General features: G+C 49.3%; 7 protein-coding genes across 7 annotated transcripts; 3 read left to right on the top strand and 4 right to left on the bottom strand.

The window, feature by feature from the left end:
- Positions 1–3,950: 3,950 nt before the first annotated feature.
- L3040_003375 (uncharacterized protein) lies at positions 3,951–5,033 on the bottom strand (the record flags this gene model as incomplete). Its single annotated transcript, XM_066154446.1, has 6 exons — positions 3,951–4,127; positions 4,215–4,222; positions 4,310–4,487; positions 4,532–4,652; positions 4,714–4,720; positions 5,021–5,033. 6 exons carry the CDS (start codon positions 5,031–5,033, stop codon positions 3,951–3,953), a joined length of 504 nt encoding a protein of 167 aa, XP_066012406.1.
- Positions 5,034–5,317: 284 nt separating this feature from the next.
- On the top strand, positions 5,318–10,649 carry L3040_003374 (uncharacterized protein; the record flags this gene model as incomplete). The annotated part of the gene is made up of 5 exons (XM_066154445.1): positions 5,318–5,362; positions 5,421–6,989; positions 7,040–7,135; positions 7,187–7,681; positions 7,728–10,649. 5 exons carry the CDS (start codon positions 5,318–5,320, stop codon positions 10,647–10,649), a joined length of 5,127 nt encoding a protein of 1,708 aa, XP_066012405.1.
- A 1,668-nt stretch (positions 10,650–12,317) lies between these two features.
- Positions 12,318–13,744, bottom strand: L3040_003373 (uncharacterized protein; the record flags this gene model as incomplete). Its single annotated transcript, XM_007297500.2, has 2 exons — positions 12,318–12,897; positions 12,948–13,744. 2 exons carry the CDS (start codon positions 13,742–13,744, stop codon positions 12,318–12,320), a joined length of 1,377 nt encoding a protein of 458 aa, XP_007297562.1.
- Positions 13,745–14,384: 640 nt separating this feature from the next.
- Positions 14,385–15,161, top strand: L3040_003372 (uncharacterized protein; the record flags this gene model as incomplete). Its single annotated transcript, XM_066154444.1, has 2 exons — positions 14,385–14,666; positions 14,727–15,161. The coding sequence occupies 2 exons, from the start codon at positions 14,385–14,387 to the stop codon at positions 15,159–15,161; spliced, it is 717 nt and encodes a 238-aa protein (XP_066012404.1).
- Positions 15,162–15,478: 317 nt separating this feature from the next.
- On the bottom strand, positions 15,479–16,828 carry L3040_003371 (uncharacterized protein; the record flags this gene model as incomplete). Its single annotated transcript, XM_007297498.2, has 1 exon — positions 15,479–16,828. The coding sequence occupies one exon, from the start codon at positions 16,826–16,828 to the stop codon at positions 15,479–15,481; it is 1,350 nt and encodes a 449-aa protein (XP_007297560.2).
- Positions 16,829–17,276: 448 nt separating this feature from the next.
- Positions 17,277–19,710, top strand: L3040_003370 (uncharacterized protein; the record flags this gene model as incomplete). Its single annotated transcript, XM_007297497.2, has 2 exons — positions 17,277–17,286; positions 17,339–19,710. 2 exons carry the CDS (start codon positions 17,277–17,279, stop codon positions 19,708–19,710), a joined length of 2,382 nt encoding a protein of 793 aa, XP_007297559.2.
- Positions 19,711–20,698: 988 nt separating this feature from the next.
- Positions 20,699–24,052, bottom strand: L3040_003369 (uncharacterized protein; the record flags this gene model as incomplete). Its single annotated transcript, XM_066154443.1, has 5 exons — positions 20,699–22,101; positions 22,210–22,259; positions 22,332–22,932; positions 22,993–23,162; positions 23,244–24,052. 5 exons carry the CDS (start codon positions 24,050–24,052, stop codon positions 20,699–20,701), a joined length of 3,033 nt encoding a protein of 1,010 aa, XP_066012403.1.
- Between the last annotated feature and the right edge of the window lie 1,887 nt (positions 24,053–25,939).

Here is a 25,939-nt window from a genome sequence, read left to right as displayed (position 1 = left end):
ACTCTGGCCCCGATACAAAGGGGAATGGTTCTATGAAGGTTACCACCTTTATCCCAATCGGCGGTTTCAGCCCCTTGGCCAGTGTGATGAGCTTTGATTTGCTTAACGGGAGTATTGAGCGCAGACATTTTGGTGTGGTTATACTCGTTCACTTGTGCTTTCTTCCTATAAACCCGCAGAGCATTATCAAACGTGTCAACCTCGGCGCGAGGGAGAGTAGTAGCAACTCGACTCTTCAGAACATTCTAATCATCAATAGTAACGTTGTTATTACGTAGTCCTTCGAGAGCAGTGCGGAATTGCTGCTGTTCCAGGTCCTCTCTTTGTTGTCGCATGATCATATCTAATTCTATAGTCTGATCAAATAGCTTGTATAGAGCCTGACCATGAACTGCAGTTTCCCCTTTCAGGTTGGTTTGATCATTGAAAAGAGCGAGAGCACGAACAGGAGGCAATTGAAAGAAGTCACCCTAAAGGATGATATCGAGTCCTCCAAATGGCTCGTTAGACTGATGAGGGCGAATCTAGCGAAGTCTCTGATCTAAATAGCTTAGAGTTTCTAACGACATCATAGATTTCTCGTCTATAAAGATACCTTTGATGTATCTAAGAATAGCTTGTAGCGAAGCGAGAGTTCTTGTAGAAAAAGGAGCAAACTTGCCACTGACTGGAAGGCGAAATAAGCTGTGAAGTGTCCGGCCAAGAATACCATAAGCAGCGACTCTTGTAAGAGCAGCCCTAAGGATTGGATTATTCTCATGAGATTGTTGAAGATGAGCAGAGCAAAGATTAATCACGAATGATTTACTTGTGCTAGCACGACTATCGACATGTAAAAGTAGCTGGGCTGCTCTACCACCAGCTAATCGAGTATTCATAGGTCCAACGATCGTGTCGTAGACCTGACGCTGCTTCGAATTGAGCAACTCAAGAACCCCTTGGGAAGCAAAGTCAACCTCCAACTCTTTCGGATAGTCTTCTTTTATAGTATCTAACCACTCAGGAACAGCCTCGGGGGTTTTATCGATATGAGAGGCTTAATCGTAGCTCCGATCAATCTCACGATTACCAATAGCGTTGTCGTCCTCAAGATCAACGGCGCTATCTCTGCCCGGTCTTTAAGCCGCTAACTCAGCCCAAAAAAGGTCGTTCTGCTCTCTTTCTTCGAACAGCTCAAACTCATCCTCCTCGATCTCAACCTTAAGGATTTTTCCGAAGCCATCTATAGACCAGTCCGAATGTCGATGACGAGTAGTACAAAAGCTAAGCGCAGCAGTGTAATCTATGAATTCATGGCCATCAAACTAAAGGAGATCGAGGCTAAGGTCTCGGAATGGATGATAGAGCATCAGCTTGATTCGTGCAAAGTCCTCTGGATTCTTAACCTGATCGTATTTTGGAAAGTAGTTGATTAAGCGAAGAAGAGCATTAAGGCGACGAGTGTTCTTGAAGTAATCGTAGAGCGTAAGGAACTGGAAGAAAGAAATATCCTTAAGTTCAGCTGGACGAGAAGCGTATCTTTGCACCTTCGTAAGACCTTTAGTGCGAATCCCATTCTCGTCAACTTCAATAGCCATAGACTGTACTTGGCGGCAATCTAAAGTCTCAACAGTCCTAGACCCATCTTAGAAAGGTATATTGAAAAGGATGTGAAAGACCTCTTGAGAGGACCAGTCTCTCTCCTTAATAAGCTTATTCATTGTCTTCGAGACGAGCGAAAGCAATGGCTTCTCGGAATTAATATGAAGCAAAAGCTGCTTTACCAGCTCAACGTAAGTCGTACTCTTCTTCTCCTCTTTAGTACAATACTTTCTAATGTAATTGATGATAGCATAAGCACTTGTGCAAAGTGTAGCATCTGTATTTGCTTTCTAAGCCATGATAATAAGGCGATTATAAAGGTTGATTCGCGTATCATTCCGTTCAAGGCTGAACATCTAGAAGAAGGGATTTCTAGACTTATCTATAACAGGTTCATCTCGTAGCTGCTAAAGAGAATGGAACCTATAATACTTCTAAGAGTCAAGAGGAGCACCTTTTCTGACCCGAAGGCAATAGCTGTCATTACAGACGTGGCGCTGCAATAGATCAGCAAGCATAGAGAGCTGGCGAATAGTATTCTCGTCCTCATCAAGAGCAAAGGACATAAGAGTGCGTTCTTCCTCCGTGCGATCAATAATCTTCGGCAAAAGAGCAGTGACTCTGAACCCCTAATATCGAGAAAACTCTTGCTTAGACATCTCGTCATTAAGGTCTAACTGAAGAGCTTCTTTACTCTATACGAAACTATGATTATGAGAAGAACCTCGAGTCTGAAACTCGTAGCGATTCTACCAATCCTCAACCGAAAACTTTAGCTTAATAACATAGCGCATGAAAATCATGAATCGCCGATGGAAATAGTAAGCAGCAATGTAAGGATTATCTCGAAGCGACTCTCGACTGAGACGAATTCGCTTAGCAGGAGTTCCATTCTTCCACGCGTTGTAGATTTGCGGACCGTAAGCGCGGTATAAGGAATCTTAATAGTAATCAGCGGCCGAAAAAGTAAGGAATATGCTAGGATCACGAAGCAACGAGTGGACGTAAGCCTCGAGATTAGCCCGCTTCCTATTCCAAAAAGGACGAGTACCTCTAAGCGAAGCAGAATATCTAACGATAGAGTTCAAGAGTCGTTGAGCTTAAGGGTTGTCGAGATTGACGAAAGCAGCTTGAATGGCCTCTACATCCAACTCGTCACTATTAGGCATGTTTTAGACGAACCAAGTTGCTTTTTTACTGGTCTGCTATCTCATAAGCGTATTGAAAACAACGTAGCGAAAGCGGGGATAGCGTACGAAACGAAGGTCGTAATACTTCAACAAGTGCTCAATATATTAAGCGTAGTCCACAGCTCTAGTTCGAGAGGCCACGAATTCAGCTGTTCCATTAAGATAGAGCGTCGGAAAAGCAAGACTTAGCAAAGCTTGTGATCTATTGAACTCCTTAACCGGTGTAGCGCGGAAATCAAGAATAGAAAGATGAAGGGCCTGTCCAAGAGGCAGAATTCGACCCGCATCCTTATTAAAGCGATCGAGTTCAGTCTGCTCAGCTGTCAGATCAAGAATAGCTGCAACCTCAATAGCTTTAAGGTCAAGATCTTCTTCATTAACAGGCTCCTCGTCTAAAGCAGCAACTTCTTGGCGAGCAAGTTGGTCCTGAATATCGCTATTCTTAGGCAATTGAGAAAGGATAGCGCGGTCAATTTCAATATCCACATAGCCAAAGTGGTGCTGTTTGAGGTGCTCTAGCTAAACAGTGATGGCAGCACGGCGAACCTTGTACTCTTTCTTGAACTGACGAGCTAGACCGGGGTTTTGAGCACTATTAGCAAGCTTAAGGATGATAATCTTAAGATCCCGAGGAAGAAGAGGTAGCTTGTTATACAGCTTCCCGATATCTCGAAAGAAGTTGCATACATGTCCAGTATATTTGAACTGCTGCCCACGAACTTGATGGACTTCTACAAAGACGTGAACTCGAGCAATTAGCATCTTTTCGATAGATGTAAGCTTCGGTAAATGAGCCGGAACGAGCCCAAGGTCCATCAAGTTATCAGCTGACATAAGAAACGGTTCGTTATCCTTCCGACTTTTATCGCGGGTAATACGGCACTTCTTGCAGACCGTGCTGACTACACTCGTATTGAACCAATTCTCCTTGCAACGAGTACAGAACTCCATGGAACTTTCCTTAGCGAGAGAGGTCTGGAAATCTTTTATAAGCTTTATATCATAATCCGAAAGGACAAGAGCATCAGCATCATTGAGATCTATGTCGGACCAAATCGCAAGATCAGTATTATCAAGATTAGCGATTGTTGCCGAAGTGCTTTAAGGCTGTTAAGTAGAAGGAGTAAGAGTGATTGAAGATGCTTGAGAACCGCGACGTGAACCTTGATAAGAAGAGGACTAAGAGTAAGGCAAATCATCTTCATTCTTATTGTCCTCTTCGACAACATCGAGAGCTTCAAAGTAGCAGGGATTGCATATATCAGCACTCTCAATTGATGTAGCGAGGCGTCGAAATAAGTGTCGAAGGGACTCGTGCTTGCTATGAACGCACCACTTCAATTCCAAGTAGATATTCTGAGAAGCTTGTTAGCAGTAAACGCAAACTCCATTAGCGGCAGATTCAGTGGAGAGAGGCCTAGCAATGCTGCAGATGTCACATACGAAATAGCCTTAGGTACGCGATTCTGGAGAAGCGATATTGTGAGAGCCCCGGGCAAGGATATCAGACATAGTAAGGGTTTAAGAGCGCTGTCCACCTGTGCGATCAATCAATCGGTGTCCTCTTTGTATAGCCCGGATCTCTCGACGCGCCGCGGTCTCTTGTATAGTCTCCTGGCTTATTCCTGGAAGAGCGTAAGGGTTGAAAGAGGGGCTAAGGGCCAAGGATCTTCGGCGGGCCGGAGCCGGAGTATGCATCGATTCGGTTGCGCGTTTCTAATAGATGTAAGCACGCGTTCGTTTGTAAAGAGGTATCTTACTCCTCTAGTTCTAGACGGCCTTGCAGTAGACTCGCCCTCTCCTACACCCATATCAATAGGCGATCGAGGAGGCTTAGATGCCTTTGCTAAGTCTCTATAGCTCTGGCAAAGCGAAACGATCCTATTCCCTGTTTTAGACTTGAAGTTGGCAGCCTGCTCCTTGTAGGTATGGCATTTAGTACATTCCTGCTCAATGGTGCCGTTTAAAGCGACACGTGTTTTTTGGACGGTTTTCGGAGGCATAGCGTGCTAAAGAAGCAAGAGCAATACTAATAATTGATTCATCAATAGATAATCGAGAACGGTGATATCCAAGCGAAAAAGGGGATGGTTGACGCGGTGAATGTTGCGATTAGTTAGGACGGTTTAGTTGGGACGTGTTAAAAGGGAGGCGGAAATACTAAAATCCGAGAATCACGTGGAAAACAATCACGTTGTCTGCCATTTTAGGATTCTGCCGCCCGTCACCACGCGCACTTTTTAACTGACCAATCAATTCCATCCACTAAAAAAGGTTATTTGCATTTTTTCATGAGGCCACATTCCCCCTTATAGGGGAAGGAGCTCTCCGGTAATACAAAGCTTCGCAAGCTCGCTTTGATAACCCGCAAGGACAAGCGGATAGATCACGACGCGTGAGCGGCAGAAGCGTGTGAATTACGCGTTTACTTGCCGCCGGCCTACAACATCAACATCCCAATCCCATTCACCACTCACCATACCACACCACAACATACCACACCAAGTAATTTTGGGCCTTATACACGGCGGGCAGTGAATCGAAGAATGCCGATCCAGAAGTCTTTCTCTGACCAGAACCATTCTTCCAAGGCAAGAGTTTCATTTTCTGCTCTCAGAACTCGGGACTCGATGGCTAACTTTGTCGTAGCAGCAAAGGCCACCACACCATCAATGGAACCGCAATAGAAGCTTCCAAGGGACGTCCGCAACAAACCTGGAAGCAAAGCCATTACAGAAGAAACCACCGATTCCAGTATCTACAGCCACGAAAAACAAACTCAGTGCCTTCCAATTTGGAGCACAGTCTACAATCAAGAAGGCAACAAATTCGGTGGTAAGTCTGCTTTCAGACGAAGACAAGGAGAATGAAGGGGCAAAGAGCAGGACGCCGCCTGTTGCGGGAACCAAAAACTGTATACCGAAGATATCGCAAGAGCAGCCACCCCTGCCGACGAGGAAGTCAGTACCAACAACCCCAGCTGGCAGATTAGCATTACCGGAGTTGCTTGGGATGAAGGACGTGAGACGTCCGCCGCAGAGTGTGTCGCCCGACGAACGGATAGAATGGGACCACAAGGGCAAGGGGCATGGCTCCGCTTTCGGAGGCACCCGAGGAGCCAAAAAGCGTGCACGAAGTTCTTCGCCGACTGGATCTTCACCTGCGCGGGCCTTCAGTTCTCGTCCTCAGGTCGACCCTGGCTCTGATCTATGGGGTCGATACTCTCTAAATGGATCCAATGCTCAGGCCCCTCAGGGGCCAGCTGTCCCAGCATTGGCAAATATCATGCACACCTCGTCGCCACAACATATAAAGGAAGGAACCACACCGCGCGCCGGAGGCGGCTTCAGAAGGGCCAATAGCTGTGGCAACCAGTTTCCTAAACGAAGAAGAACTGGGATCTGCGAGAACGATGATATTTTCACAGAATCGGCTACTATTGGCCCCTCGAAGCTATCAGTCTTGATTGAGAGGGTCACCGAAGGATTGTCACAAGTACCGAAGCAAATGGCTGCTAATCTACATTCCCGGGAACCGTCCGAGGAATCTCGTGATCAACAACTCTCAGAAGCTGACGAGGAGCCGCCAAAGCAACGACGGCACCTCCAGGTAAACCAATCTCATTTGATAGATGGTGATAAAGACTCTGCACCGATGGAAAGTGAGGAAATTGTGCTTCCACCCCTGCCCGAGAACGAAGATACCGATTACGACGAATTTGACGATGACGAGCTCGATGCTAGTCTGCTCGAGATTGTCGGCGCACATGATTTGGGCTCCCGACTTCCTCCGGATCCCTCTCCACCCCCGGAGCGTCCAGTTGCCTCGCGAGCGCCTCCTCAAGCTCAACCCCCCCCGCGTCTTTTAAAACAAGAATCTATTTATGCCCAGACACCTGTGTCAGCAATCCAAACCCTTAAACTTCCCAAGCCATGCAAAGTAAGCCCTCTCAAACCCGAGAAGGATGAGCTTAATGATTCCGACGATGAGATGTTCATCGCAGCCGCATCTCAATTTGATGCGCCGGCCCACATTGCAAGCAGAATCTCAAGAGTGGAAAATAGGAGCGCCGGAAAGGCACGGCAGATGAGAAGGGTGCCATCCAAAGCAGAATCTGAGGATGAATTTGGGGATGGCGGACTGGATGACAGCGATTTTGAAAAAGCAGAATTAAATGCGACTCAGGCTATTCAGCAGACCGGAAATAGTCTTTTACCTGTACGTGACAGATTTCTATAGTAATATAACATGTTGCTAAGAATTTATAGTGCACTCAAAAAAAAGCAGCCATCCAGAGGTATCTTGTCACCAACGTCTTGGAATCGGAATATGAAAACGCTAAAGGTCGAAAGCAGAAAGAGAAGGTCACAAATTCCCGTGATCCGCAGGAGAGAAATTGCTGACAACATCTCCAGGTTCTGATTCTCCAGGTTGAGCATTCTAAAATGACGAAAGTAGTCAACTTGAGAGGCATCTGGATAGATACGCCAGTGGAACAGAAAGCCTTTGTACATGTTATTGGACTCTTCGACTCTGCTGGCAGATGTATTATCGATGACAACGTTAATCTGCTGATTTTGCATCCGGATCATCTTATTTCTTCGACTGTGGTAGCAGATTCTTTTGGATGCACACGTCGTGCGGTTCTGCAAGACAGGATCAAGGCGACCAGCGATTCTTCGGCCCCGTTGGTTTACGGCACAATACTCCACGAGATATTTCAATCAGCAATGTTGGAAAACCGCTGGGACATAGAATGGTTGGGTGAGCTTGTCGAGAAAACGGCGTTGCGCCATCTTGAGGCCCTCTATACCATCAAAATCGAAGTCCCACAAGCCGTAGAATACTTGAGAAGCAAGATGGCCGAATTGCAGTGCTGGGCTGAATTGTTTGTCTCTTCGCAGCCAAAGGTTTGTTTCAACTTCGTTCACTTTTGCTCAAGCTAACGATTCGCAGTCTCAGGCAAAAGTCCAAGCAGGCAATGGAGAAACAGTCACCATGTGTGTCAGCAAACTCCTAGATGTCGAAGAGCATGTCTGGTCTCCCATGTATGGCCTCAAGGGCAATATCGATGCCACCGTGCAAGTTACCATGCACGATGGGAAGCGGCAACAAACCTTAACGGTGCCATTCGAAGTCAAGACTGGGAAGAGTCCAAGCGCTGCTCATCGGGCTCAGACAGCTCTATACAACCTACTTCTGTCGGATCGATACGACGTCGAAATTGCGTATGGTATCCTGTACTACATGGAAACCTCGGAAACAATCAGAATCCCCGCTATTCGACACGAACTTCGACACATGATTATGCAACGGAACGAACTTGCTTGTTTCGTACGGGAAAAACACACCACACTTCCTACCATGCTGAAGAAGCAAAATATGTGTAATCGGTGCTATGCCAAGGTTCCTTGTTTTATCTACCACAAACTTGCCGATGATGGGAATGGGGAGACCAGTGGCTTGAAGGGAAAATTCGATGAAGTCGTACAGCACCTGGGTCCGAAGCACAAAGAGTTCTTCTTGAAATGGGACGATCTCCTCACGAAGGAAGAGAAGGAGACCCTCAAGTTCCGCCGAGAGTTGTGGACTATGCTTAGTTCAGAGCGAGAGAAGCTCGGCAGGTGCTTTTCCAACGTGATCATCGAGCCAGGCTCGGCATACGAGGAGCAAAACAACCCCAAGATCAACCGGTATAGATATAGTCTGGTCAAGCCAGACCCGCCCCCAGGGTTCTCCTTCCTCGATTCTCAAATTGCTGTTGGCGAGCCTATCGTTATATCTGACGAAAAGGGGCATTTTGCCCTCGCAAATGGATATGTTACTCATGTTCGCAAGAAACGTGTGACCGTTGCTGTCGATCGTCGATTACACAATGCTCGGATTCGTCAACCTGGGTTTGACGAAGCCGACAATCAAGTTTTTGCCAGTATCATGCAAGTAGCGCCTGAAGGTGCCGTAGATGAGGATGCGGAGGGGAAGATTGTGGAGGCTCCCACCAGATACAGACTCGACAAAGATGAGTTTAGCAACGGTATGGCAACGGTCCGAAACAACCTCATCCAGACCATGGCAGATGGCCCATTCGGATCCCGAAAGATTCGAGGCTTGGTTGTGGATCTCAATGCCCCGCGGTTCAAGATGGAGCCTACAGCATTTGTTTTGAAGGATCATGAGAATCTGAATGCTGATCAAAGGAATGCTATCCTGAAGGTAATGAGTGCCGAGGACTACGCATTGGTTCTTGGGATGCCGGGTACGGGCAAAACAACGACCATCGCCCACATCATCAAGACTCTGGTATCTCAGGGAAAGACGGTTCTGCTTACATCTTACACTCATACTGCGGTCGACAACATTCTGTTGAAGCTGAAGGACGATAACATTCCCATCCTACGCCTGGGTACGATCGCAAAGATTGCAATGGAGGTTCAAGAATTTGCAACATTGGCAGTAACTACCAAGACCTCATTCGAGGAGATTCGGAGTGCATGGCACGACACTCCAGTCGTTGCAACCACATGTCTGGGTATCAACCACGCCATCTTTAGTGAGCGTACTTTCGACTACTGTATTGTGGATGAAGCTTCGCAAATCACGCTCCCGGTCTGCTTGGGACCTATTCGTCTCGCAAAAATATTCATCCTTGTCGGCGACCACTACCAGCTTCCCCCTCTGGTAGCAAATGAAGAGGCGCGCGTCGGAGGTCTAGACATCAGTCTCTTCAAGCACCTTTCCGATTCCCATCCCAGCTCTGTTGTCAATCTCGAGCACCAATATCGCATGTGCGAAGACGTAATGTCCCTCAGCAACAAGCTCATCTACGACGGGCTCCTCAAATGCGGCAGTCAGGAAGTAGCCAGCAGCACCATCAAAATCCCCACCATGGACAACCTCCAGAACCACCACTACTCGCCTTCGACACTCCCCCTCGCACCCAAGTCCATCTGTCCCGGCTCTATGAGAGGGCGCTGCTGGATTCGCGACCTCATAGATCCCTCCACCAAGGTCTCCTTCGTCAACACCGATCCGCTCCTTCCTCTCTCCCGCGAACAAGCCAAGGGGAATCGAATCGTCAACCCCACCGAAGCAGTTGTCTGCACCCAGCTTGTCGAGTCTCTGCTCAGCGTAGGCGTGCCAGCGGCCAGCATCGGCATCATGACCCACTATCGCTCACAGCTCTCTCTGCTCAAAGATAGCATGCGCTTGCATCCCGATATCGAAATGCACACCGCCGACCGGTTCCAGGGCCGCGACAAGGAAGTCATTGTCCTCTCCCTAGTCCGCAGCAACGAGGCGAAATCTATCGGCGAGCTGCTGAAGGACTGGAGGCGTATCAATGTCGCATTCACACGCGCGAAGACGAAGTTGCTCGTTATCGGCAGCAAAGAAACGCTGATGGGGAAGGGGCCGAACGAGCATGGGGAAGAGGAGATGGTCAGTCGCTTTGTGAAATTGATGGATGAGAAGCGTTGGGTCTATGATTTACCGAAGGGCGCACTGGAGGAGCATCTCTTCGAGGTGGGGAAGACGCAGACCCAAACTCAGGGTGGTGGGCTCGGGAGCGAGAAAGTGCTGGACAGTCAGTGGGCCGCTGTCACCAAGAACGAGAACGAAGAGAAGAGAAAGGAGACGAAGCGTCTTGCTGCTGCTGCTGCCGAGATTGAGATTGATCGGAAGCCTTCTTCTCATGGAAAGCCGAGGAGAGAGGATACAGGGAAGGAAAACCCGCCGCCGCCGGGTCATCGGCCTCTTGGAAAAGCTCCCGGTCTGATGGGGACCACTAGACAGCCTAACAAGAGGACGTTTGGGCAGAAGCCGTTCAAGGCGCCTCGGATGATGAGCGTGCTTGGGGATGTACTCAATGAGCTTTCTTAGGTGGGGTTTGGATGGCGGAAAAGGAGTGGTTGGAATATCGGTATTGTATACTGCTTTATGCATCATTTTTAGGAGATTGGGAGTCGGGCCACTATAGGACTAGAGCAGGCGAAGGCGTTCAGGGTACCTTTATTTTTTTGGGTATGGTTAGAATTGCATGCCATAGGGCCAATATTTTTTATTGGCGAGTTGAGGTGCTTGCTTGGATGGAGTGTGTAAGAGCAGAGGGGGCTAGGCTTGGTTAGATTCGGTAGACAGAGAAGGGGGAAGGGGAGGGGATGAACAAAACGAATCCAACGAGTCGAACTACAACTTACTGCCTGTGTCTTATCCTTCATTCTCCGCAAGTTGAGCTTTTCTTTTCCCCATCTAGATACATACCAGCCTCCGATCTATTACAGGTGGCGTCGTCCGAAATCCAATTCCATAAACTGGTTTACCTTATGCTGTGCTACAAATACGAAGACCAAACCCACGAGTCAGAGTTCAAGGTTAGTTGCGTCTATCTGTCGGTCTGTCTGTAGGTGACTCTTACTTACTTACATACTCTATCTTCAAGTATGCTGCTGCTTATACTGCTTAGCCAAAGGGGATATATATACACATATATACTCTTGGAGATGAGAGATGAAGCAAGCCTCGAAGTTCTCGAAACGAACCTGAATTTAGAAAAAAAAGAAAAAAAAAAAGAAAAGACAGACAGAAACAAAGACAAAAAAGCACGCAAATACAGTTCAATCGAAGCAGTCCCGGACTCACTCACCCAGCAGAGAGAGGCACTCACTCACTCACGAACTAACAAACTCACTAACAACTCTATCAAGTAAAGCAAGCAAGCAGTTGAATCTCCCTCCCTCCTTCCGTCCATATATCGAAAAGAAAAGAAAAGAAAAGCAGAAAAGCAGAAAAGCAGAAAAGAAGAAAAGAAGAAAAGAAGAAAAGAAGAAAAGAAGAAAAAAAAAGGAGGGGCTTCCGCATATCGCAGCCAGAGCTTGAAGCTGAAGCCTACCTACACACACAAATATATACATACAAAAGATGTAAGACTCAAAGGAAGGGAAATCATGACAGAGAAAGAAAGAGGTAAATTCCCCCTCCCCCTCACCTACCTCTCCACCCCCTCCCTCTTCCCCGTGAGAACTAAATGCTATTCTTCGAATGGTCCAGGACACCTCCTCGCTCGACTACCTATCGTCCGACTTATTAGCCCAGATCAGCCACAAGAGACACCATCAGACTTCTTAGATTAGGCTGCCAATTTTGCCCACCGGGAGGCAGGTAACAGCGAGTGCCTGTTTAACCTGCGGGCTCCCTCCCGGTTTCTGACTATCAAGCTCCCCCCAACTTCAATATCACAGCGATCGGGAGGCGGTTTTTTTTTTATTATCCATTAATTACTAGTCCTAGGCAAGGCGAAGAACTCGCAATTAAGTAATAGGCCGTCTACCTAACCAGGTGGAGACCCTTACTTGAAGAATAGTCCATCCAAAGATTTCATAGAATCGTCCTCTCCCTTCCCAATGTCATGAATCATGAAGGGCAACGAAAAGTCAAATCAAATGACGCCCCCGGCCATCGAAAAAGACTAGTAAACGCTTCCGAATGTAATATGCGCAAGTCAACAACATCTCGAAGTCCAAGATCACAATATCAACTCCAAAGTGAGGATTAGAAGATGTCAGAGTGACGGCGTGGCTTCTTCACAACACCACCGGTCAGAACCTCTCCCTCTCTCTTGTAGTCTTTGCCTCCAAGAGTGGACTTGACTCGCTTGCCATCCTCCGATTGGTCGAATGGGTTGACAGCTCCTTTGGAGTATCGGTGGCTGCGGACCAGTGGGGAGTTCAGGAGGGACTCATCATCGCTGGCTGCGTCGGCTGGGGAGTTGCTCATATCAACCTTCTTGGAGCGAGTTGTGCGAGCGGTTGTAGGTGGGGTGAATGGTCCAAATCGGGGGGCTTTTGGGGTAGCAGCGGCCTCGTCAATTTTGTCAACTGGAGTAAGTGAGCCGGCAAGTTCCTCGACATCGGTATCAGCTTCCTCAGAGTCCTTGACAGCCTTGGCGCGAAGTTGGTCGGCGTTGGGGAACAACAAGCGTGGCTTAATGCACGAGCGGGTGAGAGGGCGGCGGAGGTTGGAGGTGAGAGTCATGTCGTTAGCAGCTTCATATTCCGAATCAGACTCGTCGTCTAGTCCTCCCTCCTCTCCATTGACATCCTTGAACTTTCTGAACACCTTTTTGCCACGGCTAAAGCACTGTTAGCAGGGAAGGAAAAAACCAAGACCAGAGTCACTCACAATACGTAGATCATGCCATCAGTACGTTTACTAAGCTCCGCAATTGATTGCTCACCCTCGCCGGGGACATTGATCATGGTGTGCTTCTCTTGGTAGGCCTTCATTGGATCAGGAGCAGGGGCCGGGAACGGAGTTTTGCTGTAGAACGGGTTATCGGCGCTCAAATCGACCTCAGGAACACGGTCGCGGAAGTCGGTGTAAATGTCAATCCGAGAACCCTCCTCCTCCACAGTCGCAAGTGAAAGCACCTTGTACTTGGGCTTTCCTCTCTTCGGAGTGGGCATAACTTCGTCGTCGGAAGTGGCGGCAACGGGAAACAGAGTGCGGGCGACAGAGCTGATATCTGGATCGATGTACTCTGGTCGATCGACCGGGGTCTTCGATGGTGTGGGAAGCATGCCGGCGGTGTTGCGAATAGCACTGGGGGGTTTGGTTGTTGATTTTTTGGTGGAGGTGCGAGGGGTTCCAAGCCCAAGGGAGGAAGCGGCGGAGAGGGTGGTGTCAAAGGTGAGGGCGCCAGAAACGCGTCGCTCACTAGCGTTGTTTTGATGAGTTCGCTTTTTGTTCGCGGTTGGGGGGAACGAAGATGGAGCGCCCAGATAGGAGACTGAGGGTTTCTTCGGTGTTTGGCGAGCGGCGGGGGGAGGAGTCTTTGCCTCGCGAGATCGTTGCATTACCCGCGCGGACTTGCGAGGAGTGTATGGCTGGTAGTCATCCTCGTAGCCCCAACGAGGAGTATCTGGAGTTCTGATTGAGGACGAGCGAGGTGGCGTGCTTGGTTGGAATGCGGTTGCCATCTTAGCAGGTCTATTCGTAGGGGTTGTTGTGGTTGTGATTGATGATAAGTTGGAGTAGCGGGCGCGAAGGAAATCTGCGATTGCAAAGGTGATATGGAGCCTGCAGACAGACTAAGCAGACTGCTGGTCTCGTGACAAGAGTCAGAGATTAAGCTGAAGTCGAAATCCAAGATGGGGGTAGAAGTCGTCAGGAAGGGATGGCCTATCCGGAAACGCTGAGATGAGAACTGGGTAACTGTAATAATAACGCGATGCAGACAAAGCAGAGAGCGCAAGGGTAATCGCGATGTCGTTTGCAAATTGTCGCAAGTTGTCGGAAAAAGCAAGGTGAAGGTGAAGGTGTGGTGGTGGTGGTGGTGGTGGTGGTGGTGGTGGAAGTCAGGTCGAGGAGGGAGTTTGAGATGATCGACTTGAGAGGAAAACCGGGAGGTTGAAGTCGAAGTGAAGTCAGTCGGGCGAGAGGCTGGGGCTAGCGGAAAAACAAAGCTAGTGACTAGCGTCCAAGGGACCGGCTAAAGCTCGGTTGGTGCAATGTCAACAAGAGGTACCAAACACAGACGCGCCTTGCTTCATAATTTCCTCTTTGGGCCTCTTCTTGGTTGCTACCACATCAAGCGCATCCTCTCAAAACTCAACAAAGATGTCCACACCCGACATAGGGAGGTTGGATCTTTCAGAACCAGAATCAGAGAACGAAGACCTCTTCGCGTCCCCTTCTCGTGCCTCCAAACCAAGCCAGAAGTCCCCCGCCAAACAGCCCGAGAGTAGTCTTGCGCCGGCGCAACGGAGCGGCGAGTCCAAATACGATGCCGAGCAAGCGCGAGAGGTTGCCCTGCAACGCGAACTGGAGGGCGTAAGGAACATCAATGAGGTCATCGAGAGGGTAGTTTCCAGCCTGGAAACGGCGAGGGGAAATATGGATGTAGGGCCTTCTGTTCACCACATGTATACCTCAAGCGCGCTCAATTGACCATCATGACAGACGGTTTCGCGTACAGTCACATCGGCATCTACACTGCTCAATACCTGGACCCGGATCCTCTCGCAAACAGAGCACAACCAACGGCTAATCCTCAATCCCAACTGGCAGGGCGCAAGCCAGGATCTTGCAGACATGGAGAATGACTTGGTGCTGAAGGCACAGGCGGCTGAGAGGAGGGCGGCAGAGGAGGAGAGGAGAAGGGAAGAAACTAGACGTAGAGCTGAGGACGAGGAGAGACAAAGGCAGGCTGGGACAGCTGTGCGGGGTGCACGGGGAAGAGGTAGAGGCAGAGGAACGAGGGGTAGTAGTGGATATGGTGCTGGGGGGAGCAGCTTGAGTGGATCGTCGCGGGCAGGGTCACAGCTAGGTAGGAGCGGAATTGGCATTGGGAGGGGGGTTGGCGGTACAAGAGGAAGGCCGAGGGGAGTGAGATGAGTGATAAGATTTCGCATATTAAAAATTAAAATACAAGATACTGGCCCCTCATTATCCATGATTCTCGGAGCGTGAGGACGATTCATCGTGGCAATGCTTAACATGGAATGTTGAACAACATCACAACAGCCCTGCAAAGATCATCTTGAGATCAAGAGCCAACTCGTATTAAGTATCCGACATTATCCTAGATCTGATTCGAAAATAACCTAATAGCCAGTGCGTATATTTGTTCTATACAAACCCATGTTTTATACTCCAAACCTCCCAAAGCAGCCAGTCCTATACGCCAGACAATGCTTCCCTCCAGATACCGGTCACTTTTTCTTGAAAAAGTCACTCATCTTCTTCATCCCACTCGTATTGACCTTCTTCAGTTGCTGTACACCTCTGCTCTGATTTGCCTTCTTTTTCTTGTCCTCTTCATCCTGCTTCCTCTTCTTCTCAGCACGAGTCTCGCCATCTTCAGCGGCCATAGAGCGTTTCCTGGAGAAGTCGCCCAAAGATCTCGAAGCTAGAGCATCTTGCCGTAGCTTCGCCAGATGGGCAAGATGCGCATCCAGAGGTGCGAAATCGATCGTTGATGTTGTTGATGATGAAAGTACCCTCTTCAGAAGTTCCGTGACATGAGGCGCGATATATGCTGAGCAGATGAAGAACAAAGCGGTGCGGATTCGGAGCAGCTCAGCGACACCGTCTGGGGCGTTGATCATAGCCAGCTCTTTCTGTTTCTCGACTGCTCCGATCGTTGGCACGTGTTCTAAATTCGAAGTCGCTGCCGTCGATGCTTCCGAGAAAGAACTCGTTGCTGTATCTGCTGTATCTGCCGTATCAACTGTATCTGCTGTCGTCTGTGTACCTGGAGTTGCTGCCTCTTCCTCCTCTGCTGTCCCAGACAGCGAGCTAGCATCCCGTTTCATGCTGAGCATTGGTGCATCCAGGGCTTTCCGTACAAACTTCTCTTCCATACTTGCAGGCAGCCCCCTTTCCGTCATCCTCTTCGCTTTCTTCAGCAGCTCGCCCAACAGCTTCTCTTCGCTCAAGCGGTACATGATCTCATCTCCAGCTTCGACTGTATCACAAACGGAAGCCATTCTTCTTTCCACAATGGCTCGAATTGATTCCACTCGAGAGAAACTTGCGAAATGTGGTGAGACTTTGGCCATCTTTTCCATGTAATCGTAGCAAGAGAGGAATAGCTTCTTAGCCGGTCCCGACGCTTTCTCGGTTGGTAGAGGAGACAGGGCCGACAGAGCCATGAACAGAGGATCAATTTGAGTTGCGACCATCAAATTCGCAGTGTTCATCACATAGCCATTAAGCTTGTCGCTTTCCTTCTCCTTCTCCTTCTCGGTGCCCGCTTTCTCCTTTACATCCTCTCTAGCTTCCGGAGACAGCAGCCAACTTCGGGGTGTCGTCTTTGGCGTAGCGACCTTGGTAAATTCATAAAAGCCGTTTTCGGGGCAAATAACGTATCTGTCATGGCTGAAATGTCTGGGATTTTCGAGAGTGACTATACGAGCATCTTTACTAAGATTCTTGGGCAGCACGAGGAGATGTGGAGGGTTGGTGGATTCTGTGCCCAATTGGACCTTTGCAGCTATCGACTCGGCGGGCTCGGATTCAACTGCTGTTGTTTTCGTCGATGATCTGCCCCGGGTCTTCATTTTGCCAAAGTGCGGTACAAAGGACGGTGTTGCTATTCCGATGTGCAGGATTTCAATTACTGCGCAATACTTCCTTAAAGCCAAGTCGAGGAGACGCGACTTCACAGACGCGACGCGGCTGAAACACGATCGATGCATCGTAGATTATGGATTGTGGAAAGAGCTGCTTACGACGGGACAACCCTTTTTCTTCTTTTCTTTTTTTACAGAAAATATCACCACTCAAGCTAATCCGTGTACCTGGGAAAGGTCACACACATCCCTCTGACCTATACGCACCTCATGTTCATCGATAGATCTTTTGCGCAATTATCATCCTTCCTCCCAATTTCATGCGCGGACCTGTATCTTTTCGACCCCTGCATCGCGACCTATATGCATCAACATTCATAACGTCGTGGGCGCTGCATACATAACGAGGTACGGATGGCACCGCCGGACTCCTGTTATGTCTCGACGTGAGTGCTGTACGAGAAACTGCGAGTACGCGACTGACGAGATCCTATCCAGCCATGGCAAATCCAGAATGGCCCCCTAGATCTCCCCAAGATGTCCTAAAAATAAGCACCCCAGGAAGCCGCGATCGACTTCGACGTTTGGCAGGTCGCGTCTCACCTTCGCCGTCGCCATTGAAGCGTTCAACGATGTCTAGGAATACGGGAAAACAGCTTATGGGGTCCGATGCAGAGGACGACGAGGAGGAGGACGAGGAGACACTTCAGTTGCAGTTACAGGAGATACAGGCGCGGCTGAAATTGAAGAGATTACAGAAGAGATCAAAGCAGACCTCAGATACAGAGATTGAAAGTTCCAGGGCGACATCAACACAATCGGACAGGTCGAAATCCGCTCTAGCAAGCCGGGCTCAGTCCAGACGAGCTGAACGGAGAGATGAAATGCTGGAGAGGTCCAGACCAGCACCAGAAATACATGTGCCGGTATCCCCGATACGAAGGACGCAGCCCCCGATTATTCAGCGGTCCCCTGGAAGAGTGCTGCTAGGAATAGACAAGGGACTCAAAGGGAGCGACATATCTCTCAAACGAGCGCCGAGTCTGAGGAAGAGAGACGATATCTCCCAGGATAGGTTTGCAGGACCCTTTCTACAAAGAACAGGCTCCCCAGCCAGCAGCCGTGCCAATGGAGTAACGTCTTCGCGGAGTACATCCAATGGGGAGCGAACGATGTCGTTTAGCGAACGTATGGCAGCAGTCAGGTCAGAGGAGGCTAGCAAGCAGGAGAGGGAAGCCCGGATCAAGAGGAATCGAAGTACCGGATTCGATGTTGATCACCAGAAGATGCAAAGTTTCAAGGAGAATGCGGTCGAACTTCCAGACAAACCTCGAGAAGCTCCGCAATTCAGCAGAGAAGAAGTTCTGGGCATCAAACCAAGGGGCATATCACCTAGCAAAAGTGCTCCACATCTACAGTCCGCCATGAGGACTGTGAGTTCAGACACTACGACTTACAAGTCAGAATCTCGAGCTTCGGCTTCTTCGGCCAAACCTCCGCCACATGTGACGCCAGGTATGGCCAAAAATCCGGAGGAAGTCACGGAGTCTGAATGCGAGGCATCCCAGTTCGAGCCATACTCAGCTCAGCATCTTTCAAAGCGGATTATTCCTCACCGGGAGCTTACACGTATGATATCTGGAAAGAAAACATTCCTGATTCCAGATCTACTGAGGACAGTGAAAGCTCCGAATTTTGACGGACCAGATATTGAGGAGGATATGGTAGTGTTTGCCATAATCGCCAAGAAAACGGATCCGAAATCACATCAGCCGAACCCCAACGCAAAAACGCAAAAGAAGGGCAAATTCATGGTTATGGGTCTGACAGATCTCAAATGGGAGCTTGATCTATTTCTGTTTGATACTGCTTTTGACAAATTTTGGAAATACACGCCTGGTACAATCATAGCGATCCTGAATCCCCTGTTCATGCCCCCGCAGAAAGGCAAGGAAGCGACAGGAAAATTCAGTCTGACTTTGAACTCTGACGCAGATACTGTCCTTGAGGTTGGAAACGCTAGAGATCTCGGCTACTGCAAGAGCATCAAGAAGGACGGCAAAACCTGTGGTTCCTGGGTTGACAAGCGGCACACGGAATTCTGTGACTACCATGTAAACATCTCTCTCGACAAGACGCGGGCTGGGCGAATGGAAGTGAACTCCATGAACTTTGGCAAAGGCCGCTTTGCAGGCGGTGGAGGTACGGGCGGACGGAATTTCTACGCCCATACCAAGAAGAAGGAAGAGGAGAAGCAAGTCCGTTATGATCGAGAGAGCCACTCTCAGATCTTCATTGGCAAGAAGAGCACTGTCAGTATGCTCGACGACGTCGACTTCGATCCTGATGCGTTCCACCGCGGCAGCACGAAAGAGGAGCGCATGACTCGGCGCATCTTGGCCAAAGAGAAGGAACGCGAGCTGGAGCGGAAGCTCGCACACATGGGCGACGGCCAGGGCGCAGAATACATGCGTCGGCGAGATTCTGCTGCCGAGGCTCGCAGCGATGTCCAATCCTCACGGCCCGTTTCTCCGCCCGATGCAGGCAAGCTCGGTCTGCTCGGTGGGAAAGCGGCGGACGTGGCCTTGAGCCCGATCAAGCGCAAACGGTCGCACACCATCTCGAGCAGTGCTGCTGTCGGCTGGGGATCGAACCTCACGAAACAGCTGGGGAAGATGAAGGAGGGACAGAATGTCAGCAGCAAGGGTCACGAACCCGTCAAGAAGAAGACGCGGTTCGTCACGGCGAAGGGCATCCGCGAGGCCGGGAGGGACAGCTTTGGGGGAGAGGTCGTTGGCAAGGCGACGTCGACGACGACGATTGATGACTTTAATGACAGCGATGATGATTTGGACATTGTCAGGGAGTGAGTTTGAGTTGAGTGGAAATAATGCTTTTGTGGGTTTTCTGTTTTGGGAGTACCTCGTTGCAGAGAGAGGAATAGAAATTGTTTTGCGCCGATGGGAAGTCGGTAGTACAGTATGCCAGTATCAGACGGTTGGTTGGGTTGGTCGCTGGTTGGGTTGGCTGGCTGGTTGGATCGTTCTACTTTTTTTTTATTTGGCTCATAGTGAGCGGGAGGAGGAGAATTTGAAGGGGAAAAAAAAGCCACGGGCATTTTATCTCCTCGTAACTTCTTCTTCTTCTTTTTTCTTCCTCTTTTCATCTGCCTCTTCTCATCTGCCTCCCTTTTCCTCTACCTCTCTCCATATCCATATCTTCTTTGAATCTGTCTGCCTGCCTGTCTGTATAGTAAGTAGTAATTCTGTATTCTGTATTCTGTATTCTGATTATGTTGAAAAAAGCATATATGTATGTATATATATAGGTATATATATATATATATATTTATATATGTATGTATGTAGGTATGTATGTATGTATCTTTGTATATATGTAAATTTATCCAATGTCCCTTTCAAAGTATCAAATCATCACACCTATTCGTGTATATACATGCTTTTATATTTTATGCCCTTCTGTCTTTCTTTAAAGCTACCTACCTACTACCTGTGAAAGGGCTGGCTGGCTGGCTGGCTGGCTGGCTGCGTTTTGCTGTTGCTGCTCCTATCGCTGATCATCGTCTGTCATGAACATGCAAGCACCAGGCCAAACCAGAGACAAGAGAGAGCAAGCGGGGTAAGCAGGCCGAAAAAAAGGCTACGACCAGAAAACTGGATCAATCTCCGTCTGAATGCATAGGTTCATATGTAACACTCACCTCTACATCTAGATACCAAACCAAACTCGTATCCTCATCAAAGGACGCAGATTAACTGCAAAACATGCCCAAGAAAACACCAATCGCGGAACGGGTCCATTTTACTCTCTCCTCTCCTTTTCACTCTCCTTTCCACTCTACTTTTCCACTGCCTTTGGCTTGTCCTCCTCATCAGACTCAGGCTTCAACGCCGGCGTGCTGTCCTCCAAGTCCTCGACCTGGCCTCCAAGCGGCGCAGCATCGAAAGAGCCCGGCATGACCGGCGGCTCATCGCTCTCCTCTACCGGCTCAGCTTCGCTGCTGCCTGCTTTCGTCTCCTCGGTCAATGCGCTCTTCTCAATCTCTTTAGCCTCCTCCGCATTATCATCTTCGGTACCCGAGGATGGGGGCACAGATGTCTCAGCACCAGCCGCCATCTCGGCATGCTCATGCACAGGCTGAAAAGTGGTGTTGGTAGTCTGGGTAGGAATTTCCGATTCCTTAGCTTTATTTTCTACTGGCGCTGCTGCTGGCGCTGCTGCTGTCGATCCCTCACGATAAGATGTAACCAAAAGCAAGTCCTCCGCAGGGTCAATCTCCCAGAGTGTAGAAGGTGTCGAGATCGAGAATCCAAGGGCGCTGCTTTTTTCAGTAGCAGGAGGAGCTTGGATCTTAGCAGGTGCTCTGCGGGCTGGTCCACGAGCTCTACCTTTTCGGGCATCGACTAAAGGAGCTTTCTCTTTCACTTCTTCCTCTTCGACAGGCGCTTCTTCTTTCTTAGGAGGTTGAGCACCGATTTGTAGGCGCTTGTTGAGATCTGCCATAAAGCCTCCTTGGAGAGCAGCGATCTTGTTTCCCAAGGGTCTGGAAGGAACGGGTGGTTTAGGCTTAGCAGCGGCTGCTGCCCCTTGATCTGAGCTGATGGATCTCGCCGAAGAATTTGATGCAACTGTAGTGAGAGGTACATTTTCTGAGGATTCGCGTTTAATTGGCTTGGTGGGTCTTGCCGGAACTTGGGGCTTCGCCTTTATGGGGACAGAAGGCGGTGTTCCCTCGGTCTGTTTCGAACGTGGGCGCTCTGGTATCGAAGGTTGTGCTTTCTCTGACGAATCTGCCAATTTCGATGATTTGGCAGGACGGGCTGGGATTTGAGGTTTCGGCATGGGAATGCTAGCGGTGCTGGGCTTGTCATCTGTTGGACTCGTAGTAGAGTCCTTTTCTTCGACTTGGGGGCTGGCAACAGTAGTCTGAAGCTGTAAACTATCGGGCGTATCTTCCCAGATGTCTCTTGATGGGAAACGTTGTTTCGAGAGGTTCGGTCTCGTCTCTGCTTCGAGATGGGCCTTGTGGTCCCATGGCTTCTTCTCTTTCGGTAAGTAGCTATCCGTGGACTTGGATCTTAGAGATTCCTGTTCAGCAAGCTGCTCTTGTCTTCTGGCAAAAGCATGTGCTGGATTCTCATCCTCGGTACTGTCTTTTGACTCCACGTGGTCTTGCTCTTCGGGCAATTGGGGTGTGGAAACCGTGGCGGTGTGTTGTAGACTATTCGGTGTGTCCTCCCCTAGATCAGATCATTAGTAAAGTGCGAACCATCACTCAAGTGGATCCACTGTAAGCGAATACCACGTTTGAATTTCCATTTAGACCCAATTCGAGGTTTGGCACTTACAGATATCCTGCGAAGGGAACCTGCGACCCGTAAGCTCAGGGCGCTTGAGTCTATCAGCAGCGGTTAATGGCTTCGCCTGACTTGCAGCATTCTTCTCTTCCTCTGGGAACAAAGGCTCGTACTCATCCAGATCCTCAAGTGGGGCAGCTGGCAAGCGAAGGCCTGGTACAAGACCATGAATACTGCCAGGACGACTGGAAGATCTGCTGTTGTTAGCACTGGACTGACTGGCGGATCGTTGATGAGAGCTGGCTTCCTCGTTGCCTCGATGATCTTTGAGCGAGGAGACCGCCGGTTCAAGAGTCCATCCAAACGGCTCCTTGGCAACCTCATCTGCAGCCAAGATAGGAGCATCCTCGTACTCGCTCTCGCCACCACAGCTGACTTGACGCTCGAGATTCTCAAGTGACCCGCCGTGCTCTGCTCCGTAGATTCCGCTAGGACGTGCGTCGACGTGAATGACATCATCGTCAACCTCGCTTTCAGTAGTGATATTCGAAGGACCATTTAGACTTCGAGACAGAGTACCCTCAAACTCAGCTTTGCTTACATCTGCAGCAGAGAACTCCTGCTTCAACGGCGAATCCACATGGGCATCTGAGGTATTCGAGTGTACAATTTGAGAGCTCGAAGTCTGGCGAGGGGTGTTCATACGCGAAGCGTATTCCTCACTTGCCTGGATGCCGACTTGCTCGGAGGGAGTCCCTACGAGAGGAGCATTTCCTGTATGGCATTAGGTTTTTGGGATATTTCATGTGCAGTACAAACAGCTGTATTCCTTACCACGACTTGCGGTTTCCCGAACAATCTTGTTCAGATCTTCACTGCTCATCGCCCACTCCGGCCTGCCTTCTCCGTATTGACCTAGCTCTTTCTTGAAAAGTTCAGGATGCTTCTCGTAATATGCCATTTCAAAACGATCGTGGGGGTGGGCTCCGTGTCCGTAGCGACCACTAAGTAGCGATTTAGCAGCGTCTCCTGACTGGACACACTGGACAGGGGAGAGAGATGTCGTTGTTACTAGAAGTACTTACTATGCATCAGCTGGGATATCATGACCACGAGAGCTATTCTTTCGTCCATGGTGTCCAGGCTTCGACCCATCATTATGGAATCCAATGCCTGGAGCATACGGCTGCGCAAAGGGCGAAGGCGAGGGAGCCTGCACATCACCAGCATTCGGGTACATCGGCACACGCTGCCCGATCTCGGGAATGCCATGATCGCTCCCGGCACTCGATGGAGGACGCTCAATGCCGTGCGCCGATCCCTGGCTGGCGAAGCTGGCTTTGGCCTTCAACGGTCTCGTCGCAGGCTCTTTGTCGTCCCCCACAGGCTTGCCAATGCCGTATGCAGCTGCCTGGCCAGAATCAGTGCGTGTGACCATGGAGACTCTCGCTTTCGCGCTGGAGACCGGCAGAGAAGGTTTTGGGGCGTGAAGCTGGAGATCGTTGGCTATGTTGCGAGTTTGTGTGGGAGAGGTGCCCAGTTGTTCCTCGGCAGCTGTCGAAAAGTCCGCGTACTCGTTGCCTTCTTGTCCAATGGATGGCAGGGTCACGACGGAAGGACGAGGAGGGTTTTCGGCAGAAGAGGAACTGGCACTCTCCTTCGAGAGGAGGGATGACTTGCTGGCATTGCCGTGATTTGGGGGAAGAGGGGTTTCGTTGAGCGGGGATCGAGCATAGCTCTCTCTCGAAGGCGAGCGATCAGCACCAGGACGTCGGTTCGCTGGGCGTGGAGGGACCTTTGGAAGGTCGCTGCCCAGAGAGACCTTTGTTGTTGCAGACTGGTCCTGATGGGCCCTAGTAGGGCGAGGAGGGACTTGTGGCATTGTACTCGACATGATGTTTTGCGTAGAAATTTGAGGGTAGGATAGAGTGGAAGATTCGCAAGATTCGGATTCGGATTCGAAAGCTCTAGTCAGATTCTGAGGCTGGATTAGTACCTCTTGGGCCAGAAATGAATGCTAAAAGCGAGTCCATAGGGCGTGCTGCTTCGCTTCTTTGATGGTTCTAATGAGTTGGAAAGTGTACGGAGACGGAGTAGGTTTCCATCGTTAATGGCATGATCATAATCGGTTTGGAGGGGTTGGTGACTTGCCCGCCACTCGGGTCCGGGTCCAGGTCCAGGTCCAGACCAGATGAGCCCTTTGAGACCTTTGTGACGGGTGATGGCTGCCTCGCGTATTGTACTTTGTTTGTACTTGTGCAACACAGCACAGGGACATCTTAGCAAGACTTACCTTGTGGTAGTCTCAGCAGTGGTCGAGATCATACATTGACGCCTGGGCCAGTTGTGGATTGAGTATATGGATATGAATATGTACAGGTTTTGGTGCAGAGGCAGAGAGAGGATGTACCAAGTACGACTACCAAGCGGCATGCAATGATCAAGAAGAAGAGCAAGGAAAGCCGTGCCCGTGCACGGAGGGGCAAATGCTTATAGTTGGACGGGTCTCAAGAGATAGGTAACGATTACTAACGTCTCGATCTGCTTATGTACCGGTAGGTATACCAGTTGAAAGTTGTAAGTACGGACGTAGTTGTATAATCGATTCCAGGTCTGAGCCAAAGATCTCGCGAGCACCCCCTAAGATTGTACAGATCTGGCCATCGTTGAACCAAGCGGGCCCTAAGTAATGTAGAGTATGCGGACTTGCGGCTCTTCGAAGCGCAGTATACAACGGCCTTATCTACCCAAGTCAACTGAGCCTTTAAAATCCCGTCTACTTTGATTGTTGATTAACGAAAGGATTGACTCAATCTTTACCCGGCTTGAGTTGAATCGGCTCCGGAATCCGAATCAACGAACTTCCAGAGATGCAGCTTGCTTGGAAAAGGTGGGGCTTTAATATACCGTATCGAGGACACCTTCACTCCGTAGATATATCGAGGACGCCAAGGTGAGCATGATGTCAAAAGCAGCAAATTGGATGATCGGTATATCAAAGCATTGTCCGGATTTAAGGACCCGATCCACTCCGACCCATCCCGACCTGTTATTGCAAGGACAAGTATATATCTATCTACGCTTATACGCTGATCTTTTCAATCATATAATTGTCACCAACGGTGACCCAAGTCAAATTCCAGGATTGGTAGTTGTGGCAAGGGATTATGGCTGGTAATAATGGCTGATAGTTGTGGAGTTGCTGAGTTGTTAATCACATAGACCTTTTCTATATAAGCTCCTAAGAAAAGTGTGAGCGTGCCAAGACTTTTATTCTGTAATAATCAATTTACTATCTTGGCTTTGTTGTTGTTGTTGTTGTTGTTGTTGTTGTTGTTGTTGTATTTATTAACGTCGGGCGGGTATCCAAAACGCAATGCTTGGACCTTGGGGACCTCCCATAGGGTACGGCGACGTGCTAAGTAAAGGAATTATGTAAACCCCTTAAAAGCAATTCATATTGCTGTGCGTCAAGTTTTCTCTCGATAACTGTCGAATACATGTGGCCTTACGGGCGGCCTCGATCCGTATAATACAAACATCGTTCTCTTTCGTCGTAAAGCTAAAAAGGCTCACGTTCGTAGCCCTTGCATAAAGCCGGTGTATTTGCAGAACGCTTTATCGAAAGCGCAATACCGTGTTTTCGATCAATCGAGCTAAGCCCTTCCTATCCTATCTCTTACACCCGTTACTCTTTTATCGCAAATCTTCTTGGTCTTTTCAATCGGTATGCCCGTCAAGTATAAATCGTAGTCAGCGTAGTATTCGAGAAAAGGGAAAA

This window comes from Drepanopeziza brunnea, assembly GCF_022702325.1.
Source record: "Drepanopeziza brunnea f. sp. 'multigermtubi' strain 214-2 chromosome Unknown ctg4, whole genome shotgun sequence".
NCBI lineage: Eukaryota > Fungi > Ascomycota > Leotiomycetes > Helotiales > Drepanopezizaceae > Drepanopeziza > Drepanopeziza brunnea.
This window is presented reverse-complemented; position numbering and strand designations above follow the sequence as displayed.